Raw genomic sequence first — 24,490 nt, 5'->3', positions numbered from 1 at the left:
AAAGAATATATCGACAAATAATTGGCGAGACATCAAAATATCGAGAGGGTAAAAAATAATTCCAAAATTAAAGAATATATAGACAAATAATTGGTGAGACATCAAAATATAGAGAGGGCCCCTATATACGAGTGAAAATCAACCATGGCAAGAAATCCTCAACCGTCCACGTCATGTCTTCCTTGCATTTTAATTTAACAAAATTGGATTACTCATAGTTCACTTAGAGCATCCGCAATGGCTGACTTCGACGCGGAATTCCCACGGATTTGGCGGAATTCCGTGGCGGACGTCCGCTATTAGGCCACACACGCGCGGATACGGAATTCGCATGAGGACGTCGCAGGTCCGCGCCCTTCGGTCCTGACGTCCGCCATTGCGTGGACTGTCACGGAATTCCGCACGGAATTCCGATTTTTGCATTTAATTTTTTTTATTTTCTATAAATACGTATTCGTTTTTTGCATTTAATTTTTTTGCACGGAACTTGATTTTTTGCATTTAAAAACAATGTACTTTTTTTAAATTAATTATGTATTTTTTTAATGAAGTATGTTTTTTTAAATAAAGTGTGTTCGTTTTCTCAGTATTCGCGTCGAAATTTTAATTCCGTAAATTATTTACTTCCCGAAATTGGTTAATTTGTGAATTTGTGAATTTTTTTAATGTGGGAATTCCTTCCGGAATTCCGCAGGGGAATTCCGCCACCGTGCAGTGGGAAGTCCTTATGACGTGGCAGAGCAATGAGAAGTCCTTATGACGTGACAGTGGTGCAGTGGGAAGTCCTTATGACGTGGCAGAGCAGTGAGAAGTCCTTATGACTGGCAGTGGGAATTCCGCCGGGACATCCGCACCACTGCGGATGCCCTATTAATATTAGTATCGTCGTTGGAGTATATACTTTGTTATACCATGCAAATCACTAAAGAGGGGAAAAAAACTACTAAGAAATTAAAATCATGTATGTATGACAAACTCCGACATATAAAACCTTGATGAGATTCGAATTCGAGACATTCTAACAACAATCTATCTGCTTTCATTGCTAAATCGACACCAAACTACTTAAAGCTAATCTTAATTTTTGAATTAAGTCATTGTGACTTAATGAGACCCAGTGCACCATCCCCTTCGCAATAAAAATCGCTGGGGCCACTCAAATAATTACAGAATCACTAATTCAAATCGATATTTTCTTGATCGACAAATCGTACATATATGCAATTTCCTCCCCCCTTCCATCAAAAAATACTTGCCTCTTGGTTGAAATTGATTTTATTTGGTCGGTATTATTGTTAATTTTACTTTGGTCCACATATATATTTATTGATTGGATAAGTAGAAAATACTCCATGCACGCTTGTACTTGGCGCTCTTTAGAGAAATTAACTTTTTTTTTTGCTGACGAGTCTGATGACCTAAATAATACAGTAGTAGTACTCTCTCCGTCCCAAATTACTTGAGTCGTATTCCTTTTTGGGTTGTCCCAAGTTACTTGAGTCATTTCTCTTTTTTGACTAAAAACAAAACATCTAATCACACATACTTTATTCTTTCCTTTACTTTACTCTCTCTTCTTTCTCTTACTTTATTCCCTCATCTACTTTATTTAATTCACTAAACACAACTTTCTTAGGGCATCGTTAACGCAAGGGGCCGGGCCGCAAATCGCGAGTCCCGACCCGAGACTCGCGTTGGAGGCGACGGAGTTCCGGCCCAGGCCGGTCCCGGGGCCGCAGTTGCTGCCTGGGGACGATCCCGGGGTCCGGCCTGGTGAGCGATGGAGCTTCCGGTTGGAGGGGGTTCGGGCCGCTACTGTTCACCAATTTCTGATTTTTTACAGTTCGGAAGAGGAAGAAGAGGGAGGGGGAGAGGAAGAAGAGGGAGGAAGATGGAGAGGGACGACATCAGTTTTCTAATTTTTAAATTTTTTTGCATTTTTTATATTATAATTTTTAGTTTTTTAGTTTATAATTTATTATTTTTGAATTAAGAATGAATTTCTCGTGTTATAATTGTTCAACGTTTTCAATTTTTACACGTAAAATAGGTCGAAGTTGTGAATAGTGTCATTTATTAGTTGCGACTCGGGTTGTGGCCTGCAGTGTTAGAGCAGTTGGGGTCTGGGCCGCAATTGTAGAGGAATGATGACGTGGAGGGGACTTGGGGCCTGAAACCGGGCCGGGGTTAATGATGCTCTTAAATCCTCTGCCGAAAAGAAACGCCTCAAGTAACGTGGGACAGAGGGAGTATATAATTACTCAAATTAAATATTGAAATATCATATTGTGCAATGTCCACCACCAGTGGTTGATATAGTATCCCTATTTTGTCTATACAGCTGATTAAATCTAGACTTAAAATATTGAAATATCATATCGAAATGAAGATATATGCATCTCACCAATGATCGAATTTGAATTACAAGCCGAATTCCACCTATAGTTTTATTTAATAGATAAGTGACAACAAGATGCTAATGACATCTAGTAATGTATTGTTAGTTAAAGACCTAGGAGTCAATGAATCATTCTATATAGTCATTTCTATAGTCTCCACGAAATATGAAAAAGGAGATTTGTAATCATTAATCTCCGGTCATTTATCTACCATATTAAATAAACAAGAAATTAGAATAAATATATTCCGCCATTAGAAGTCTAAGTTTTTTTTCTCTACGTTATTCTCTCTCTTATTTTACTATTTCTCCACTTTAACTATTTATTATCATTTTTACAAAACGAGTGCAGAAAAGCCAATGAGAAGCTTAATGGCTGACGGAGGGAGTATTAATTAACAAATTTAGGTAATTTTTTGACTTACTTTTGTCCTTGGAAAAACAGGAAAGGTGGTATATAATGGAAAGAGAGGCTGGCAATCCCGAGTAGTGGGTTTAGTAGATAGAGAAAGAAAAAAGATTCTGCATGAAAACCTTTCCTTTTCTTCTTTGAAATACTAGATTTTAGGGGATGATGTTATTGTTTTTAAAAATTCATGAATATATATATTTTTTTATTTTTGTTTATTTTTTTGAATGCTACAATCTCTTGCAATATTTGAAAATTATACCAAAATCGAGAATATGGTGTCGTATTCTCGACTTTGGGACATTTTTCAAAATATTGAGTATAGAGTTTTTTTTAAAAAGAAGGAAGTTTGATTGGAAAATTAAAAATTAGGACACAAATTATACTTTAATGAATCCCTTTGTTTTAATTTTCTGAGGACATATTAATTAATTGGCAGTAGATCAATCATAGACCTTAGAACTGATCAGAAGTGTATGTAAAATTGTAAATTACCCTTAATTTGATCAAATAATCGACAAAAGTTGATGCAATTAAACTAATTCACAAAGTCTACGAACGCATTATAGCATTGGTCAATGAACGCAAAATTAATTATTGATTTATTATCACTATATTTCTATTGGAATCGTCTTTTTGCTAACTTACGATTTTTCCACACCCTGTGGAAAAATGAAAAATGAATATCTCGACAAAAGTGAGAAACTACGAGGAGATTTCAGTTCAGCTCACTCGAAAATATTAAAAAAGATAAATGAATTTTTCCACTATTTATAATTAATAGGGTTTTGCAACAATACTTCATCTCATCTCACTACTCACTAGTGAGAAGTTTTCCACCTTCTTCTCAAGTAAACTTCAATTCAAAACCCTCTTGAATTCCTCTCTCTCTTGAAAGCAGTACGCAGTTTCTCTCTTTTCTTCTTGATAGAGAAATTTTCAAAGAATAATTTAGGTTTTATGCATTAATTGTGAATTATTTTATTATATAAGAATTAATTTCCCCCTTCAACCTTTTGTAGATCGAATCCATGGGTAATTTTGTCTCCAAAACCCGGAGAAGATCGAGACACGACGGAATAAATCTGAATCAAAATGGTTATTCCTCGTCTCGTGGTAAGTAGTTTAACATGATTTATGGTATTTCCACGCATAATTTTCATCTACTATGTGCATATTCTTAAAGCACATAATTTGATCTCTGGTAACTAGTTTTAACCGCGAAATCTGCTTTCCAATTCATGACAAATTTAAAATATGATAGCAGTAAAAATATGTACTAGTAGTAGTAGTTATTTATGTGTGTGTATATCGACTGTACCTACAAAAATATACTTATTTATTTATATATAATTATTTTTTAAAGTGACAAGTTGATTACGAATCTACGCATGACGATATTTTTTCATGTCATGGATTTGTCATTGCATATAGTTGTCGACATTTTCTAGTGGAATTATTATGGTAACTTAGACTGGGAGTCAACAACATACACTGATTTTTATTCTGGTTGTTGGAAATTCGAGGTAGTAAAACTGAACTAACTATATTTATTCTTTCTAAGTTGATTCGCCGTTATTGAAAATTAAATTCCATGTTCTGGTTGGTTCTGAATGGAAAATTTCAAGCATAATTTAACTAATTTTTTACTCTGCAAATCGGATTTACGCAGACTTTATCGTAAATGATTGAATGATGTTGATCTTTTTTTAAGAAAAAAGGTTATATATATGGGTACCGTAAAACCAATTATATTTGATCACTCAACTTTGTAGTTTATTCTTACAATTATATAATACTCCATGAATTAGTATTTGCGATATATTATAGTTAAAATGATTATTTGAGTTCATTGTTTCAAAAAGTTGATAAATAAGATTCCATTCATAATTCACTTGATATATATAGTCAAAGTACAACTTGGTAAAGTTTTAATTTTTATTGGAATTTATAAGATAATCTAATTCTTTTTCTGTTGTATGCAAACTCACGTAGCATAATTAAAAAAAGTTCATTTCTGGTTATATTTTCATGTTAAAGTAGACTTCCACAAGTTGAGAATTAAATAAAATAGTGAATAATATCTTGTTGAAAGGTAGCGATTTCATTACAACCACATGTTAATTTAAACAGGGACAAGCGTATATCTTTATTCTGAACAACTTTGAATCGGAAAAATTAAATTTGTATATTTAATAAATAAAATAAAATAAAAAAGTATGCACCTTTGCAAATGAACAAACCCTACACATGGACCCCCTTAACTTAAGTGGCATATTTGCAATGATAAAGAAAAAGCTCATACATATAATATCCCAATTCCAAATCCTAAATTATAATAACTCGTTTTCAAAGATTTACGACTTCACCACATAGGATAAGACATTTACTGGAAAGTTGTGTTTATGAAAAGCCATGTTATTTGGCTTTTCATTCTTATAACCATGTGAAATTATTATTTCTAACAACACTTTCATTATGTGGAGACGGACAATGCCCCTTGTCTATTACTCCATTCGTCTCATTCAGGTCTGCCTTTTTTTAATGAATAATGCTATGCGGCCTGTTACGAGCCTATTATTATTTAGTTTAGATATAGTAGGGATTTGCATATCTTCTTTTCTTATATTATTTTCTTGGTCATTAAGTTAGGGTATTAGTATCTAGTATTATAAATAGGAGAGATTATATCATTGTATGGGAAAATCCATCGAGGAATTGAATGAAGAATTATTTTGCCACAAAACTTGAGCAATACGAAATTGAACCTTCTTGCTGCCGACGGAGAGAGTTTCTCCGCGCCAGCCGCTCGTTTGATTTACCGCCGACCCCAACGTTAGGGGCGCCAGATTTGTGTGTTGTTCGATCGTTGGACGGAGATTCTTCGTTAAGAGTGGTGCACTCTTAACAACTGGTGCTTTCATTGAGAGCTCAGCATCCTCCGTCTGCGTTCATCCATATCCCCAAATAAATCACCACCATTTCTACCGCAACCACGATTCAGTCCGTCAACATGTCATACGACTACGCCGGCTATCGCCGTCGTCAATACGACTTCCCTCAGGCCACACAGCCATTCCGTCCCTACCAGCAGGCCCAACCTCGCCGTGTAACCAGTTGGGACCCTCCGAGCAGCCGGGTGAAAGTACTCCGCCCGCCGTCGTGGCCTGATCCAGAATTACCCTACGTATCACACCACTTGGATCCACCTGATCATCGCCCACGGCCGAGATACCAGGCCATCGGGTGCCGCGATCGCACGCAAGACGCTTGGCCCCGACACCGCGGTGGCTACGTCGAGGGGGGTGGCCGCCTATCTGATCGCGGAGATCATCACACCCAATTAGGGTTTGATCGCTACCCGACAACCGCAACGCAGCGGCACCGCCCAACGTGCTGGGACCCACCAGCGCAACAGCAAGACCACGGCTACCCGACCGTTGACCGGGCCCGACGCTCGGAGACGTGCTGGGACCGACCTCGCCCTCGGGAGGAGGTAAGAGCGCGAGTCCAGCCCGCCTCCCACCAGCCCCGCTACTTCACCGAAAAGCCAACGCGGGACCTGTACAGTCAGCCCGCACGTGTGACCAGTCAAACTCCGGAGCAGCCACGCCTACCGCTAATACGGGTCTCCCAGGCGGAGAAGTCAGAACGGTCCAGGTTGGGTCTATGCTGGCACTGTCCCGAGAAATGGGTGATGGGACATGTGTGTAAACAACGCATTCTCTGTTATGCGGATGATGGGGAGGAGTTTGAGGAGAACATTCAAGATGAGAATTTTGCCGAAGAGAAAACTAATAGTACTCCCACGATAGGATTCGGTGATGATGTTCCCAATGACATTACCGATGTTCACAATGATGGCGCTCCTCTTGATGTTCCAAACAACGAGTCCCCTGGAGAGTTCGTCACGAACAAAGGGATTGTCATGAACGACAACAAGTCACTGCAAGTGCTCGTTGGGGTATATGATGAGAAGATTGGTGAAAAGGAGGAGACATTGCTAGAAGATAAAGAGGAGGATGGTTCTATTGGTGATTACACTGTTTTCCACGAAAGTGCTTGTGTCTATAAGGATTTGAATGTTGGTGATGTTACAAGTCTGAATCAACGATCAACATCGCTCGACGCCGATCCAAGGTTGATTCCTTTGCGAAATAACACGCCGTGTTTGAGCATTCATGACTGTGTGGCAGAACTTTCCATTTTAGCGTTGAATTTGGACGACCACATTAGTCTACCTTTGTTGATTTTTTATGGAGGTGAAGAAGGGAGACGTTCAGCTGTTCGATGTGTGTTTGATCCAGGAGGAGTTGCCACGCCGAAGCTTCTGATTTCAACTCTCCTTTTTGCTTCGTGGTTCCCACCTTGAGGACAAGGTGAATTTTAACCGTGGGGGAGTTGATACGAAATTGAACCTTCTTGCTGCCGACGGAGAGAGTTTCTCCGCGCCAGCCGCTCGTTTGATTTACCGCCGACCCCAACGTTAGGGGCGCCGGATTTGTGTGTTGTTCGATCGTTGGACGGAGATTCTTCGTTAAGAGTGGTGCACTCTTAACAACTGGTGCTTTCATCGGTTCTCACCCTCCGCATCCATTCACCCTAATTAGAGGTCAATTTCTACGTGGAAGGACATCAACATCCAATTTTTTCCATTATCATGTCACACAACTGCATCGACGTGGCGTGGTCGGGCGACCCCTTGTCCCTTGGGTTTGAGAAGATCATGGCTAGATTCGACAAATTGGAGTCGCTTTTGGACGCGAAGGACCGACGACGGGGGAAGCTTCAACCACCACAACGGCCTGATCCAGAACCACCTAACGGTCTTCCTGATCGTGGCGGCACTGATTGGGACAAGCAGCGTCGGCTTTACACCCAGCCTACGTACCGACGGCCACAACACCACCAGCCGGATAGGTACCCACCGCCGCCTCCATATCAACCGGATAGACGCCGGCCGCACCACCTCCACCAAACTCGTTACGGGCCGCCGCCCACGTACAGGGGGTTCCCGCGTCGTCAATTTCTGGAGCCGCAGCACGGGCCTTCTCGCCAACCATCCTGTTGGGACCTGCCGGGTGCTCGGGTGTCGATGGGTAATCGGGATTATGAAGACAACGCTTCTATATATTACCCTGATTATGATGGTGACTCTGAGGGATATGATGAAGACGTTGATGTCGACCATGACCCATCTAGCAACTCACAACTAACTGTCATTGTTGTCCCGCCGCCACCACCACAACGCTCACCATCTTGCTTGAGCATGACAAGCCATGGCCATTCGGCAGCGCCACTACCCGCTGTAGCTGCTGTCCCATCTTCGAATCATCCCCCAACAGTTCCATCTTGCATCCCCGACGACGATAGCGGAGAGGAGAGCGGATTGTTAGATGAACTGCCCCCACCCGCTGTGATCTCTCCGCCATGCTGCCCCTATATCAGTGGAGAGGAAGAAACATTGTTAGATGACGACGAGGAGGTTGATTCCATTGAGAAAGTGAAGAAGGTCGTCGCATCTCTCGATGCTGCTCGAATGACATCTAACGATGTTGTTGAGAATTGTTTAAGCAAAAATTGTGGTGCTTATCGATGTGCATTAGTTGGAAACAAAGTTGCACCGTCCTTTCCAATACGTTTGAAGGAGATTGTCTTTATCTGTGGGAATTTGCATGTTAGGGATCCTACACGGCTGAATCCTCGATCAACATCACTCGACACCGATGCTAGGTTGATCCCTCCGCGCAATGACACGCTATGTTTGAGCATTCTTGGAAGCATGGACGAGCTTTTCGTTTTGGGATGGAATTTTGCGGACTACATGGGGTCTCCTTTGTTGATTTTTGATGGAGGTGATGAAGGGAAACGTTTAGTTGTTCGATATGTGTTTGATCCAGGAGAAGACGCCTCACCAAAGCATATTTTCGCGAAGATCGTCATTGTGTCGTGGTTCCCACCTTGAGGACAAGGTGGATTTTAACCGTGGGGGAGTTGTTACGAGCCTATTATTATTTAGTTTAGATATAGTAGGGATTTGCATATCTTCTTTTCTTATATTATTTTCTTGGTCATTAAGTTAGGGTATTAGTATCTAGTATTATAAATAGGAGAGATTATATCATTGTATGGGAAAATCCATCGAGGAATTGAATGAAGAATTATTTTGCCACAAAACTTGAGCAATACGAAATTGAACCTTCTTGCTGCCGACGGAGAGAGTTTCTCCGCGCCAGCCGCTCGTTTGATTTACCGCCGACCCCAACGTTAGGGGCGCCGGATTTGTGTGTTGTTCGATCGTTGGACGGAGATTCTTCGTTAAGAGTGGTGCACTCTTAACACGGCCACATTATGGCTAGCCATAAATTAATTAAATAACAAAAAAAATTGATTTTTTTTTCAAATTTTTAGTTTAATACTACTTTATTTTACTTTTATATAATCTTTATTATATATTGCTCAACATGTTAGTGTTGTTCTTTCGTAGTTTTTGCTCAACTTATTACTACTGTCATTTCTTGATTGTTGCTCAACGTATACAGTAATTCGTGATATTAATGTGTTTTACGTAATGGAATTCAAAGATAAGTATCAACCCACAAGTCCATTTACACACATATAAGTTTATATTGGTAATTCTAATTTTTTTATACATGTAAATGACCTAAATTAACTCTTTATGGCCGGCCACATTATGGCCATTTAGCATCACCTCTTTTTTAATTGTTAATTAGTTTCAACCAAGATGCTTCCTTTCCATATTTAGAATAATCTCATGTAAAATATTTATTTATTCTAAATATGGAAAGGATGCTCCCTTTTTTTTAATTGTTAATTAGTCGATTCTATTTCCTCATTAAAATATATATTTATTTTTTCATACTCAACAAGCACCTAAAATCTCATGTAATTTAACAAATCCTTCTCAAATATTTGAGCAGGCAGAAGAAAACCACTGAGCCCGGAAGTTTTGTTGCACGAAGCCGCACGCAAGGGTGACTACGCTGCCGCCGAAGATCACTTCGGAGACGAAAACTTGATCAAACATCCCATAACAGAAGGAGGTGAAATCGCACTGCACATAGCTGCTATAGAAGGCCGTCAAGATTTCGTCTCAAAATTGTTAGAGGTTATGGAAAGAGAAGACTTGGCAATTCAGAATGCGAAAGGGTGCACTGCACTATGCTTTGCTGCAGCTGGTGGCCACATTGAAATTGCTCAATTAATGTTGGAAAAAGATCCAAATTTGGCAAAAGTTAAGGGTGATGAAGGAGTTTGGCCCCTCTACATGGCTGCATTGCAAGGATTTGGTGAAATGGCTGAACTTCTCCTCATTCCCTCTGATATTGTATCTTGGACCCAACTAGAAAAGGCTGACTTGCTAACGTCAGCAATCGACTCGGGGCTATATGGTAACGTTCACTAAACGAGTAGTGATCGTGGGTAATTCTTAGTTTTTTTTATTTTTTAAATAATTATATAATATTATTTGTGTTTATTAATTAGATTTGGCTATAAAAATTGTGGTCGGTGATAAAACGTTAGCTTTGGCTAAGGATGCAAATGGCTTGACACCGTTGGAAGTGCTTGCGCGAAAACCCGTGGCATTTTCTAGTGACAATGGCCAAGGATTTTGGGACAACATTACAAGAAATGGTCAGTGTTTAATTTATTAATATCCTTGCATAGTTGACGTAGATAATATTTATGTACTAGTAGTATAAATGCATTATTGTGTGGAATACACAAATTTTAACTAAATATAATTTTGATCTTGTGCACGAACTAAAAAATCTGCTTCCAAAAATGCTAACTTTTGTGTGTAATTCTGGGTGAAAAACAACTTTTCCTGAATGGACCAAAGAGAAATATGAGCAAAATTAATTGAGGCAGAGAGAGTATTTTTGTCTTTTTTTCTTCAGTTTTCTAACAAGATGTTGCTTACCTAATGTTTTCAGTACTGAAGTATATGAATATGTCAAAGACCAACGACGTGAATGTAGAAAAGTGGGATATTGCCTACACATTAATGGATGTTTTGTGGGATGCTGTGGAATCATGTAAAGAAGATGTTGAAGCAGGTGTAGGTGTAGATGCTGCAGATTCTGCGCAATTATTTTTTATAGCGGCGGAAGCAGGAAATGATGAATTCTTGGTGGAGCTATTCAAGAAGGACCATAATTTACTATACAAAGTAAATGAAGATTCGCATAGCATATTTCATGTTGCGGTTCGGCGTCGCTATAACAAAGTGTTCAGCTTGATGTTTGAGTTGGGTGGTACCAAAGATTTGCTAGCCTCATACATAGATGCCGAAGGTAACAACATATTGCACTTGGCTGGAAAATTAGCACCTCAAAATCAGCTCGACAGCATTCCCGGTGCACCTTGGCAGATGCAGCGGGAAGTGCTGTGGTTCAAGGTACGAGATTTTTCGTTACATTAATTTATATACATATATATAGGGGGTAGTTCTAGTAATTACGATTTTTTTTAAATGAAAATTGAAAATCATATCAGTTCGTAAATACATTAATATCAGTTCATGATATTTCGGTGGTTCATACTTGTCAGGTCGTGGAGAAGCTCGTCCAGCCCGCATTCCGACACAAGAAGAACTCGGCGAACCAAACGCCCCACGAGCTATTCATGTCTGAGCACAAAAAGCTCCGGGAAGAAGCGGAGAAATACATGAAGCAGACTGCGAAATCGTGCATGCTGGTGACGATGCTGATCGCGACGGTGGTGTTCACGGCAGCCTTCACGGTCCCCGGCGGGTACGACGGCAGGGGCGCCCCGACCCTGGAGAACAGGAAAATGTTCGTGGTGTTCCCTGTCTCGGAGGCGGTGGCGACGCTGTCGTCGCTGACGTCGATGCTCATGTTTTTGTCCATCCTGACGTCGCGATACTCGGACAAGGACTTCCTGGTGAAGCTGCCGTTCTGGATGGTGGTAGGGGTGGCGACGCTCTTCTTCTCGATCGTGGCGATGATGGTGGCGTTCTGCTCGTGCCTGCTGTTTTTCGAGCACGGGTGGGTGGCGGTGGCGCTGCTGCTGCTGTTTTTCGGGATCGTGCCGGCGATGTTTGTGGTGTTGAAGTATCCTTTGTTGAGGACTATCTTCAGGTGCACGTATAGCTGCACGTGGTTGTTTCGCTCGGACGGACGGCTGCACTCGTAGGTATATCTTGGTGCGTTGGCGGCGCACGTGGTTGTTTTGACCGTACGGCCGGTCGTTACATTAGGGCACGTGATAGATTATGGTTTATGAAGCTCAGCATAATGTAAGTGTGTGTATAACATAAACTCGGCATTCCAGATGTTGAAGATGTATACATGTGTGTTTGTAATTGTATGCATTAGATAATTAAATAATACTACTAGCTCCCTGCACTTAATTAGATTACACTACTATATTTATTACTAGATATTTTTATTTTTGATAACATTTTTCTCTTTAAGGTAAGCTTCATTTTCTACTAAGCTAATTATACTTCAACTAGTACTTTTTTCTTAAATCTCTCTCCTACTAAAATGGTCTTCACTCTTTATGTGAAAACAAAAACGACCTAGAATAAAATAAAACGAAAAAGAAAAGAAATAGATCCTCAACCGATCAATGAATTGTGGCGGTTAGATTTTTCTTTTGTCGGGGGGTTATAATTGTTTTTTTAATTATTTTGCTTTTTAATGTCGAAATCTGTTCCTTTGATTTTTTAAAATAATATTAAAAAGATTAAAATAAAATAACTTAATCCATTGATTTTGAGGTTTAGGAATGGGATGGAAACACAGTAATTAGCCAAGCGTTAAATACTTAAATCGTTTTCTCTCTCTCATATCTAAATTAAAGATTCCTTTTCAAAGTTGTAGCTAATCGTATCCACTCACTCATATACATACATAGAATCAAAAATATTACAACTTGTGTATGTAAAGATCAAGCAGAGAAACAATGGCAAATTTTCTACTCAATCTTCCAAACAATTTCAGAGCACTTTCGTTTCAGCCTCTACTTCCTCTAATGGTAACTCTCATCTCACATTATCATCCCCAATCGATTTTCTCATCTCTTGACTCTTAGATAAAGGATTTCTCGATTTTCACATTTTAGATTCTGGGCAACTTGTCTGTCTAGACCCATAAATTTTTTTAATATCCTAATTGCAAGATTGTAGTCATCTAAATCTAGGGATTCCCTTAATTTGATTTAGCCAGAATTACATACTTTTTCAATTTTGGGGTGAAGTGCTTGCATTGATGTTCTCTAGTGACTCATGAGCTGCTGAATTTTGTTTCATATTGTTACATTAGTTTTGCAAAAAAAACTATTCTTTGTTCCTTTATTATGACTTCAGCAAGGGAAACAATTTCATATTTTTGCAGTCTCTAGGTATAGTTGTATTTCACATTGCACTGGAAATTGAGGTCAATGCAATGCTAGTTAGTTGGTTTATCATATGGTAGAAAAATGGGATTATTGATTTGTTGTGTAATAAATTAAGTGTTGTGAATCTAATTTGTCGGTGATTTGTGGATTCTAGGATCACCTCCTAGTGTGCCTCAACAGGGAGGGCCAGTGATTCTTGAACTTCCTCTGGATAAAATCCGGAGACCCCTCATGCGTACGAGATCCAACGACCCTCGAAAGGTGAAGGAACTCATGGATAGCATTAGTGAAATCGGGCTTCAAGTACCTGTAAGCTCGATATCTCCCCCTTTTTACGCCTTAGCATGCCACGTTGAGGCTATGCTAAAAGATCTTGCTCGATGGTAGTGTAGCCTTAGAGATAATACTCATATATAGGCATCTTAGTAGTAGTAGTTTCGTATCCACATTCCACGATGAGGAAGACGAGTTTTTGTTCAAGTAGGGCTTGTGGATTTTGGGGGTATAGGCATCTCATTAGATTATAATCTTTCTACCTCATGTGCAGATAGATGTGCTTCAGGTAGATGGTGAATATTATGGTATGTATTGCATTCGCTCAAGATATTTTGTTATGGCCTTAGCTATTCACCTGTGATTATTTGTATCTCTGGAGGTTTTTCCGGCTGCCATCGGTATGAAGCTCACCAGCGGCTAGGGCTGCCGACCATACGTTGCAAAGTTCGACGTGGGACAAAGGAAACACTAAGGTACTCCTGAGTTTTGGTATTCTCTATCGATCATTCAACTTGTTGGTATCATTTAATCCTGCTTCATTTTTATGTTTTAGGCATCACCTTCGCTGACGGCACAAATTCGATAGTAATGTAAAGTGTTTTCACTGTTATGGTGGGATGTAAACTATAACCAGATGTCATCTTATGTTGTAGTAGAATAATATAGTTCTCTTTCTCAACTTTGAAACCAAAAGAAGATAGATAGTGAAATAATCAAATTGATTTTTATCCCAGAAAATAAAACAAAAACGGAAATTCCATCTTAACTATAGGAGTACCAAATTAAGCAGCCACGAGCTCTAAGAGTGAGTTGTGCGGGTGCGGGGCGTTGCGTTTATAGAGCCTTTTCATCAATCTTGACAGGCTACAACATTTGCTAAATTAAGACGTAGCCACGACTGTGGAGACAGAGGCAGAGGCAGAGGCGGAGCCGCCCCGAGTGTGAGCTCCGACTGCCGCTCTAGTGGTGTGGTGGTGGTGGCGGCGGAAGTAGTAGCAGCAGCAGTAGTAGAATTATGGTATTACCACATTATGAGTTAATTGTTTTGAAAATTCTAAAATGCATGTGCAATCATAATTGTTACTACGCCTATTCCAATACTACTACTATGAAGAATTAAATTCAAAAGAAGTTAAAATCCTTACTTTTTCACTGCGTTATTTGTAGTAAAAAAACAGACTACTAGTATTAGTTATCTCTCTGAAGTCTGAACACTACTACTGTGATTTTTACATAGGCCGAATAAGATAAACAATGTTATTACATCCTTGAAATAGGAATAATAATGATGATCTGAGTTGAACCAAATATACAAAATTGCTTTACGAATCATCAATCTTCATTTATATGATAAAGGACCAGATCTTGACACAACGAATCTTGGCAAGGGACTAGGACCAGTGCTAGTTGACGTGGACCCTTCGGCGAATTTTGACTTGCGGCTTAGGTTGTAGTCCAAGGGCCCGGATCGCCTGACATTTCGATTTCTGCTGTCAATGCTTCTCATGCTGAAATTGTCCATCTCGTACTGATCTTGGCCATGGGTGGACGACGGTTTGGGATAGCCCGAGTCGCGTGTGTTGGATTGTGGAGTTGATTCACCACGTGGTTGCCTCAGCGAAGGGGAGGCGTGGGCCAGGGACATGGCCGGAGAATGCCTTGGCGAACCACTTATTGGTGCAAAGGGAGTGGCAGAATTCGAGTAGTATTGGCTGTAGATGGAGCGGAGAATGGTGTAAGGCACGTTTGACTCCAACGTGCTCCGCGGAATGTGTGGCGAGATTTCGCAGATTTGGTCGAGAAAGATCAGCTTCGCCACGAGGTGAGACCTGCAGAAACCAGTATAATCGAGATAAGCATATGCAGAGCTCTCTCTCTCCTCTCAAATTATGACATTTTCAAATTACCTATTGCTTTCACTCCAAGAATTCAGAATTATTCCTGCAGAGAACTTGATGAAAAGCAGCATTGTGGATTTTATGCTTGCATCTATGGAAGAGTAGTTTGGTGCCTCAGGGTCCAAGGGTTCACTAATGTGGCCATTAGAAAGAGAGTGCTTCTGTCGATACTCTCGTTCGAGTCTTACAAGTTCACTTCCCGCGAATACTGCACATATGCACCTGATAAAAAGATTTTTTAGTCCCAAGATTCCAAGATCATTCATATGTGATTGATTATTGCATACCTGGCTAAACAATGAACGTTGTTGCTGAAGCCTCCAGTTTCGACGTTAAAAGCAGTTGTATACCAGATGTTAGATGTCATAAAAGTTGCAAAGAGATAAGGTAGCAAGCTCCATGATCCATCAGTGGCACCCCCAACCTCTTCCAGAATCAATCTAATCCATGCGAAGTCGTGATCACCAAACACGTTTACAGAGTTTGCCACTCTTCTCATTCTCCTGATCTCCTTGGTTTCCGGTATCTCATCAGGTAAGTGTTTTGCAACGCCCGTTAGCAGTGAATGAATCAGAGGAGCGCCTTCTTTTAGCACAATGCCTGAAGCTTCGGCTAAAAGGGAATCAAAAGCAATGGCTTGCCCCGCCTGAATACAGAACCTGACCATCGTATCCATATCGACTATCTGCTTGATATTTGCTTCAGTTTCCATCCTATCACCAGAATGCATACTCCCTGCAACTGCCTCCAGATTCTCACGATTTGCACGCAACGTTGTGTCAATGCAGTTCAGGAGAGCTGCTGTGTACTCTTTTAGCATCCGATCTAACCGGTCAACTCCGTAGCTCCCAAAAGTTCGAACAAATGCTTTCAGTTCCATGAGGTCGGTTACTGACTCGGCAAAGTATCCACCAACTGGCCTTGTACTCTTGAAGCATCGATGAAGAGGTGCAAAGAGGATTCCGGCACCAGCCACATCCTTAACAATGTTTTCGATGTACCAATTGCATACAGCTTCGGTAGCTGAGCCTGTCTGCTGTTCAGCGGGTTTTTCAAACAACTGTAGAGAAGAAACAGGACCTGAGTAGGTCTCTGCCAGGAGGATTTCACGAATGCCATTGGTGAGGTCCATGCTTACGTGTTGCTCTGCGAGATGAACTATGGAAGTATGTCTACGAATAAGTGACTCCAAGACAGAAGGTCTCTGAAGATCAGAATCAGTTTTCAGGACAGTGAGCAATCTCCTTTTGAAATTCCCTAGGATGCATTCTCTCATATACTGCATCACAAATGAAAATGAATTGAGGATTGAGAGGAGTATCCATTGAGCAACTTATACAACCGAAACGGGACGGTTACCTCTCTGAGAACAAAAACATGGTTTAATACACATATAGGCTCCATGTCATTCAGGACAGAACAGAGATTTGTCAACCTCTGCATTGCAGCTTCTAACCTGTCATTAAAACAGAAAATTGAAAATTCGGCACCTAGATGGTAAAAAAAGAAAAGAGGAGAAAAACAAGAAGAAACTCACATTTTGATAGAGCTGTTATTTTCGGGATAGCTCTCATAGCCTGGCAAATGAAAACCATGCGAAGCTTTTGGAGACTTTGCTGAAGGAATGGATAATCTGGATGTCAAGTTCATGACATTCGCTGCTTGGTCTGGGAGAAGCTGAAACTTACGCCGAATTAATACACGAAGAACAATATGCTAAAACTATGGTTCGTAGCTCAAAAGCAAACAGAGAAGAAGTAGCAACCTGCATCTCCAGGGAACCAAATCCTCCATCTGAGTCAAGTATATTTATCAAACCTTCCAATCCTCCCATTATAGATTCAATTAGGGACTCAACATATAGGACTGCATCGCGGCCTATTTTAGTCACCTATATATAAAAGAGTTGAAGTTATGGATTCTGATGGGTTTTCTTGCACTAAGAACACTGTAAGAAAATAACAACACTTGATGACTTCAACTTTAACTAATGTGAGGCATTGAGTTTTGAAGATACCTCCTCTGGAACAATTGGAGAGGCACATTCTGGAAAACTGCTAGCAACACCAAGCCAAGCACAGCAATGCTGGGGACGGCCCTCAGGCCCAAACATGGTGTTGCGGAAAACCTACAGTACCAGTTGAGTCATGTTAGTATTATACTACATATATATTCCATCGGTTATGTGACATAGTCTAGCTTAGTCTCTTGTACTATAAAATCTGTACACTGTGCAACTTACAGTTGTAAGATGCTGATGGTTGAAGTAAAGTTTTTTCAGACCCCCGAATTTTGATAATTGAGCTTCTAGCTCATCCACACATCTGCATACGTGCAAAATGTGTCAATTTTTACATGCACAACCTTGGAATACTGTACTATGTATGAAGAAACTAGAGAATCAAACCTAAGAAGTTGCCAGCACAACTACGACAAATTTGTTTAAATTATAGAGTGATCAAATTGCATGTACAATATTCTTTCAGGAGAAGTTTGGCTAAATTGAGAACCTGGACCAATTGTATGCGGCATTGCCTTCTGACAGTAACCCCTCTTTGCCGGTGGATACAGTAGCTTTCTCTAAATGTCTAATGTTGATTGATGAACGCGCAGAAGTGACAATCATTAACATGGTTAACCAATCTTTGCGCAAGTCCTGAATGTCAGAAAACAACCAGTAATTAGATGATGTAAGAGAAGTGGTGAAGTAACAGTATTCTAGAACTGAACTCGAGAAAAATGTAGGTTGATACACTGTGCAACACAGGACTAAACAACTTACTGATAAATCACATGAGATTGCGGAAATATTTTCTCCCTGGGGTTTTGGTATGTTCTCTAGATGCAGAACAATCCTCTGGAAAAGTCCCTTCAAGGTAGCATCCAGGTCAAGTGCAACCATTCCAGGAGTGCCAAGCAGGAAACGGATTCTACCAGCACAGGATGATAGGTATGATAAGGCATAGCCTCTAATGGCTGAGAGAAATAAAGTTCCAGAGTTCAGTAATAACTCAAATAAAAAAGATATTCAGATTATGCCACTTTGTTTTCCAGCAAACAGTGTTAGCATTGACAAAACTATTGCTGCAATACATGTTTTAAGTCTCAAGAGGGCTCTGGAAAGCTACAATCTAATGTAAGTTGAAGGTATTATCAGTCCCATTCTGCTGTAAAAATTCAATGGGGTAGGTCACAGCAGACACGGACAAAATATTTACAGTCTCATGCAAATCCAACATAGGGTTCAAGGTCTGAAGACTTCCTTGGCAAGGAACCTAACCTGCAATATATTTGCGGACCAGACAGCAAAGCCGGTCCATCCCGTCCAATAAGAAACCAATGGTTGGGTCATTTGGATCCTGCAATTGTAAAGCAGGTGACAAAGTTGAAGCATTTAGGTGCAGACCAATTGCTAAAAAAGGAGAAAGATAATATATTTATATTTTTAATACAAAGAACGATCAAATAAAGAACTATCCCATAACAAAAATACAATTCAAAGAAACTTCTCTTACATTTTCTACTGACACAACTCGAGCTGTTTTGGATTTAGAAGATGCTACTCCAACGTGCTGAAAGTACCATAGAACCTCACTCTGTGCAAAAGCTAAGGCAGAAAAAACCATCTGCACAACCAGCAGCAGATAGAACTTAATATATACCATTGATCCACTGCCATCTAGCATAATGTAAGTGAATTAGTTGCTCCTTTCTTTCCCTGATCCTTACTTCCTCAAACAAGCAAATGGTAGGAATGGGTAAAAAGAAAATTCATAATGCCATAAACATGCACACCTGGATATTAGGAGCCAATAAACTGGGTTGGTCGGTAAAAAACAGGACCATCCTTCCTATTTCCTGCTTCAACATTATTCTCCTTTCATGGTGTATGGAATCACAGGAGTAAAGTGCTTGCTCATGTACCTCACTGGCACAGTCAAAAACCACATCAAAAGGTAATTTGAAGAGCTATAAGTCATAATTCATAAAAGTTCCAAACAATAAAATTGAGCTGAACCTATGTCCAAACAAGAAAATTGTTCGTGCTGAGAATGTAATGAAGCTACTTGTAGATGTTTCTAAACACAAGTACTTGCCAGTGCGTCTTTCTATGTGTTATATGCAGATTTTCCAGCGATATGGGATATAGGTTGGATACTAGAGATGCAATGTTGGCATTTTTTCAACTCTTTATATGCAAAGAATCAGATTATGCTTCTCCCCGAATAGGCAGATTCAACGAGTTAAATAAGAAAGTCTGCATGCATGGGCGGAGCTAGGAATTTAGTTCAACGGGGGCAAAAAAAAATATATTAATTTTTTTTTAAAATTTGAGGTGGGGCATTTATAAAGGAAATTAAAAAAAATAGAAATTAAATAAGAAATTAGTATACATAAAATAAATTGAGGTGGGGCAATTGCCCCTTATATACATTAAGTAGATTCGCCCCTGTCTGCATGTAATACCTGATCATTTTCTCTACCTGCTTTGCAACACTATATTCTAGATCTGCTTCTTTTTGCTTTGTCCGTCCAAACTTTGCCATCTTTTTCGATTCCAATATTCGTGGTAAAACATATAATTGATAGTCCTCATGCAATAATATATACTGTCACAAACAAAACAGAAGATTTAGAGAAGCTGTTCTTACTAATCCTAAAGAAAGAAAGCAATCATGATTGCCTAGTTTGGGATTTAAAATAGATGACAAGATTGGTAATTTTTTATATAGCTGGTCATGGCCCATGGGAGGTACAGAGAAACCCAGTTGTAAAATCCTCTTCACCACATTACCAGCAAAACAACAAAAATTTGCATTGCTTAAAGTTTAATTAAAATTAGCAGCTCAAACCCAACTTGATAATTACTTTGACCAAAAAAGCCTCCTTACCAACACAGAATAGAACTAGCCACCGTAATGCAAACCTTTAAGCGTCGGGGATAAGCAGGTTCGAAGCAACGAATATAGAAATTATAGAACATTTAGTTTCATTAGGAATGGCTAATGGAAATAGGTTTGAAGGACTAGGCTCCCATAGTTTACAACGTCATTATATTACTAGCAAATTGCAGAATGCAACAAAATACAAAGACATAAATATGTCTAAATGTAGGAGAGATAAGACTTACTTCATCCCTGAATAGTGTAAGAACTAAGTTTTCCTTCAGCACAACCTGATATGAGAATGAGAAACAACATGAAGGACTTTAGCTACAAATAGAGGACTGTATACAGTAAATCAAAAGTATGGGAATTGTACCACGCAACCAAAATATCAGAGAACATAATAGTACCTTAAAAAAAATTAAAGAGGATAGAAACATAGCGTACCAAAGCAATGTCTATGCTGGTTACTCTAAGAAGCTCATCTGGACAAACCAAATATCCAAAGAGCACCCACTCACGATATGAAGTAACATGTGCAAGGTCCTGAGCTCTCTGCGTTTATTGCAAAAGACATAAAAAATCAGTTGTGTTTATTAAAAAGCTTTCTTTGTAGAAATGATTCGTTGATTCCATGTTAAGTCATTCTGCAACCTTTTGGACCTTGCAATAATGAATCAGCATTAAAAAAAGATGGCTTGTTACCATAGGATGTGCAGAATTCGTAAGTATGTCAGGGTATCTAGGATGAAATGGGCTTAGAAAACCCTCATTCCGCAGCTTCCGTGTATCTGTAGATAAAAAGATAATTGGGCCCACAGCCTCTAAAACCTGATATAAGAATTACAGAATCAAAAACAGCACAATCAAACTCTTTATTACTGAGAGTGCAATGAAGATAATTAATGAACACTCCTTGAAGAGCTAAGAAAGGCTCTAAGGATGAAATTTAATCTTCAAAGGAAGAAATGTAGGCTGAGAAAGAGAATATAACCTCTCCAATCCTAGGACTGACAAAATTAAGATCTTCATGTAACCCCTTAAATGGTGGATCATAAGAATCAACAAATTGAATTAATCTGGAAGTGGAAAAGGAAAATAAGATTAGCAGAGATGTAATATGAAAAACCTGGCATTCAAGAAAGAAAACAGATTAGCAGTTTGTAAGACCTTTTATAAGAACATGTACGTTTATGTAGTACGATTAATCATACATCATCTACAATAGCATATATATTCATAAAGAATATGTTATCAAACATCTAGAGGTGGGAAAACACCTAAAGCATGTCACGAAGGCCACCCCAAAAAATCGTATATTAGATCAGAAGTTATCTCACCTATGGTAAAAGTCACAATCACGATCATTCCGTGCCATGGAGTACAAAAGATTGTATGTTTGCAGCATCATTTTCCTTGGTATCTGTAGTGAAAATATTTTTTCATGTAAGAGATAAAATCAACTTAATTTTCAGCTGAAAATATGAAAGGAAACTGATCATTATGCCTTCCACAGACTTGCCTTCTCAGAAAATAGATTAACACGAACAAACGAGCAAAAGAGATCCATAAAAGCATGTAGTATGAGAGAGTTTTGGTTTGGCTGCAAGGAAAGTGGGCAAACAGTTAAAAATATTTATTGGTAATAATACAGTGTCAATAATAATAATTTTTGGAGATTATCATCATGAGTTTATCATTTTGTAGAGAAAAGATATTTTCTATAAATATATTGTCTAGTAATCAATAAAATATACATAACCATCACATGAGTAATATAACATTCATACATCTCCAGCTTTTAAACAAGAAAACTAATACTGTTTCCATTCCATACCAACAACGTAATCACAGTACTGCTTAGGTCCAGAATAAGCCGCAAAGATTGTTCTCGGAATGCCATCAGGTCAAGAAGTAGCTGATCCAGAAAATGGAAATAACCATGAATTAAGTAATGTGCAGTAAGTTGATATTAGACAAGCTAACACGATAAAAATACTTCTGAAGTCTCTTGTAATAACATTCAAGTGACTAAGAAATAAAAGGCAACAATAGCAATCTCTTACCTGAATCCATGGCTCCATACTCTGTAAATGAACCTCAGCACTATCATTCATAGCATCCAAAGCAAGCTTATCAACCTACGCAGAATTCCATGTAACACTGACACTTTAAAGCCGATTCAAATGGCAGAAAATTGCATAAAATGTTTTCCAGACAAACTAAAAGGATCTTAAAGTGCTACCCGTTCCAGCTGCAGCTTGCTGTGATGTTCAGGAAACTTCTTCTCTAGCAAAATACAAATCTTCGGTTGGTTAGGGAACAGACCGGCTTTCCAAAACGCTTCAGAGTAGGCATGATTGACCAAATCAGGATAATCCAAAATCTGATTAAGTCTATACATTTTCGCCATTAGCCCTTCAGCTACATGAGTGAGCTGATAAACCCATTGCATGTTCAAACCCTTCTGCGAAGAACTGCTCGCGCTTTGACTAGTCGCTCCCTCAGCTCCGCCATTACTCCTGGCTGCCGCGTCAGGACCCAAGTACTCAGTCCACCTAGTTGGACCCTCCCATTCTCTCGACCTCACTGAACCTTGTCCAGCTGATAAAACATCCTGAGCTGGGAAATTCAGCCTCGACTTTGCCATCTCTATCACTCAATCAGAATTCTCAGCAAGAAACAACTCTGCTTCCTGCCAAATTTCTCAAAGAAGAACAAAATAAACTCTCATTAAACCTCACATTGCATAAGAACTAGCTTCAGCATAAAAATATCTCGAATTCCTAATTTCCAATGCTCAATTAGAAATTTGGAACAATTAAACATCCGCCAATTCTCATTGTTAAATGGCGCATGAAACAAACAATAAAAAAGTATAAACGAACACCTAATTCCCGATCACGGGAAGCAATTGACCGGTCCTCGCCGTCAACCACAAACAAACGCATTTGGTAATTCTACACAAACAATAAGTTACTACTAAATCTCTCTGTCTCTGCGCGTATCGTATAGTAATTTAGGTGTACAGAGAGAGACGATAACAATACCATTAATAAGTTGAAATGAGGAAGTTAGAGGAGCTCCGCTACAAAAATTGAGCGCGAGTCCGTCGAGTTCAGATCTAGCTACTGCAACTTCGACCATTACTCTCTACGCTATAAATGGCGGTAGTAGCAGAAATTACTCCAACTATATAGTAGAGTATTGAATTTACAGACGCTCCAATACGATGAGAGAGAAATAGAGACAAGTTGCCAATGAGCGAGAAACAGGATGCTCTCTGTTGTAATTTTATTTTCTTAGTAATGACTGTATTTATTTTGGTGCTTCTTTCTCTTTCTCTATCCTTATTATTTTCTTATTATTACTAATATTTTTTTTATGATGAATAAATTCAGACTAATTTTATTTTCTTAGTAGTACTACTGGGTATTTAAATTTTGGTGCTTCTCTCTCTTTATTACTCCTAGTATTTTCTTATTATTACTAATATTTTTTAATGATAAATAAATTCAGACGACGTAGGTTATACTATGAATTTATATTATATTTTTGCCTATTTTTTTTACAATTGAATTTTATACTAGTATTTTGAGTAGCTAAAAGAATAAAAAAGGTGTGCAAAATACTTAACAATACTAAAATTTAGTTATGAAAATAGTAGTAACTCTATTTATAAATGGAAGTACTCTATAAAATCATTAAAAATAGATCAATTATGATTTATCTTACTTTTTATCATATTTTAAATAATAAATCAAAAAATTGTCAAAAAGTTTCATTTATCACATCTCAGCCATGTTTTAAAAACCGAACCGATGAGCGAACCGGTGAAATTATCGGTTCACGGTTCACATCTCAGTCATGTTTTAAAAACCGAACCGATGAGCAGACCGACGGTGCTGGAGCGGGCTGGCGATCGTATCCGGGGCTGGAGCAGCTTACAGGAGTGCAGCAAATTCATAAGTGTACTGGTTGAACCGATTTCCGGCCAAAGCAGGCGGCTCAACGTCAACACAGTTTAACATGCTCAACCGGACCGGACAGCACACCGATTCGCGACAGAACCGGTTGAACCGGCCGGTCCGGTCTGGTTTTTTAAACACTGTGACGTGCTCTGACTCAAAAAATTGCGCTACTATTCATCCAGGAGTATTAAAAATTTACACATTCATTGCATTCACCCAGAAAAAATTTATGATGAGACAATTGTGAATTTCTACAATTTCAT

The 24,490-nt window shown here is 39.2% G+C and overlaps 2 protein-coding genes and 1 pseudogene across 2 annotated transcripts; 2 read left to right on the top strand and 1 right to left on the bottom strand.

Annotated features, from left to right (window-relative positions):
• Positions 1-3,545: 3,545 nt before the first annotated feature.
• Positions 3,546-12,212, top strand: LOC121772397 (ankyrin repeat-containing protein At5g02620-like). Its single transcript, XM_042169485.1, has 6 exons — positions 3,546-3,707; positions 3,830-3,923; positions 9,749-10,219; positions 10,314-10,463; positions 10,766-11,229; positions 11,382-12,212. Exons 2-6 carry the CDS (start codon positions 3,839-3,841, stop codon positions 11,985-11,987), a joined length of 1,776 nt encoding a protein of 591 aa, XP_042025419.1. The 5' UTR covers positions 3,546-3,707; positions 3,830-3,838; the 3' UTR covers positions 11,988-12,212.
• Positions 12,213-12,613: 401 nt separating this feature from the next.
• LOC121771198 lies at positions 12,614-14,151 on the top strand (annotated as a pseudogene).
• A 481-nt stretch (positions 14,152-14,632) lies between these two features.
• Positions 14,633-23,539, bottom strand: LOC121771197 (protein NAP1-like). Its single transcript, XM_042167978.1, has 24 exons — positions 23,307-23,539; positions 22,502-22,951; positions 22,323-22,397; positions 22,094-22,174; positions 21,779-21,859; positions 21,597-21,679; positions 21,251-21,335; positions 20,962-21,087; positions 20,704-20,811; positions 20,502-20,546; positions 19,838-19,980; positions 19,166-19,298; positions 18,886-18,996; positions 18,651-18,729; positions 18,153-18,346; positions 17,881-18,026; positions 17,613-17,694; positions 17,388-17,498; positions 17,136-17,261; positions 16,908-17,047; positions 16,730-16,826; positions 15,658-16,649; positions 15,380-15,592; positions 14,633-15,301 (listed from the first exon to the last, which is right to left on the bottom strand). The coding sequence occupies exons 2-24, from the start codon at positions 22,904-22,906 to the stop codon at positions 14,812-14,814; spliced, it is 4,146 nt and encodes a 1,381-aa protein (XP_042023912.1). The 5' UTR covers positions 22,907-22,951; positions 23,307-23,539; the 3' UTR covers positions 14,633-14,811.
• Between the last annotated feature and the right edge of the window lie 951 nt (positions 23,540-24,490).

This window comes from Salvia splendens, chromosome 16 (genome assembly GCF_004379255.2).
Source record: "Salvia splendens isolate huo1 chromosome 16, SspV2, whole genome shotgun sequence".
NCBI lineage: Eukaryota > Viridiplantae > Streptophyta > Magnoliopsida > Lamiales > Lamiaceae > Salvia > Salvia splendens.
Note: the sequence above shows the minus strand (reverse complement) of the source record. Positions and strands in the feature narration are given on the sequence as shown.

Excerpts from the sequence above, each read along its gene's own strand:
- LOC121771197 (XM_042167978.1), bottom strand. The coding sequence starts at position 22,906 with ATGGCAAAGTCGAGGCTGAATTTCCCAGCTCAGGATGTTTTATCAGCT. Across the intron at positions 21,088-21,250 it reads TCAGTCCTAGGATTGGAGAG|GTTTTAGAGGCTGTGGGCCC; the intron begins GTTATATTCTCT and ends TTCTTATATCAG. Across the intron at positions 18,730-18,885 it reads GAGTTGTGTCAGTAGAAAAT|GATCCAAATGACCCAACCAT; the intron begins GTAAGAGAAGTT and ends TTACAATTGCAG.
- LOC121772397 (XM_042169485.1), top strand. The coding sequence starts at position 3,839 with ATGGGTAATTTTGTCTCCAAAACCCGGAGAAGATCGAGACACGACGGA. Across the intron at positions 10,220-10,313 it reads AATCGACTCGGGGCTATATG|ATTTGGCTATAAAAATTGTG; the intron begins GTAACGTTCACT and ends TTTATTAATTAG. Across the intron at positions 10,464-10,765 it reads GGACAACATTACAAGAAATG|TACTGAAGTATATGAATATG; the intron begins GTCAGTGTTTAA and ends TAATGTTTTCAG.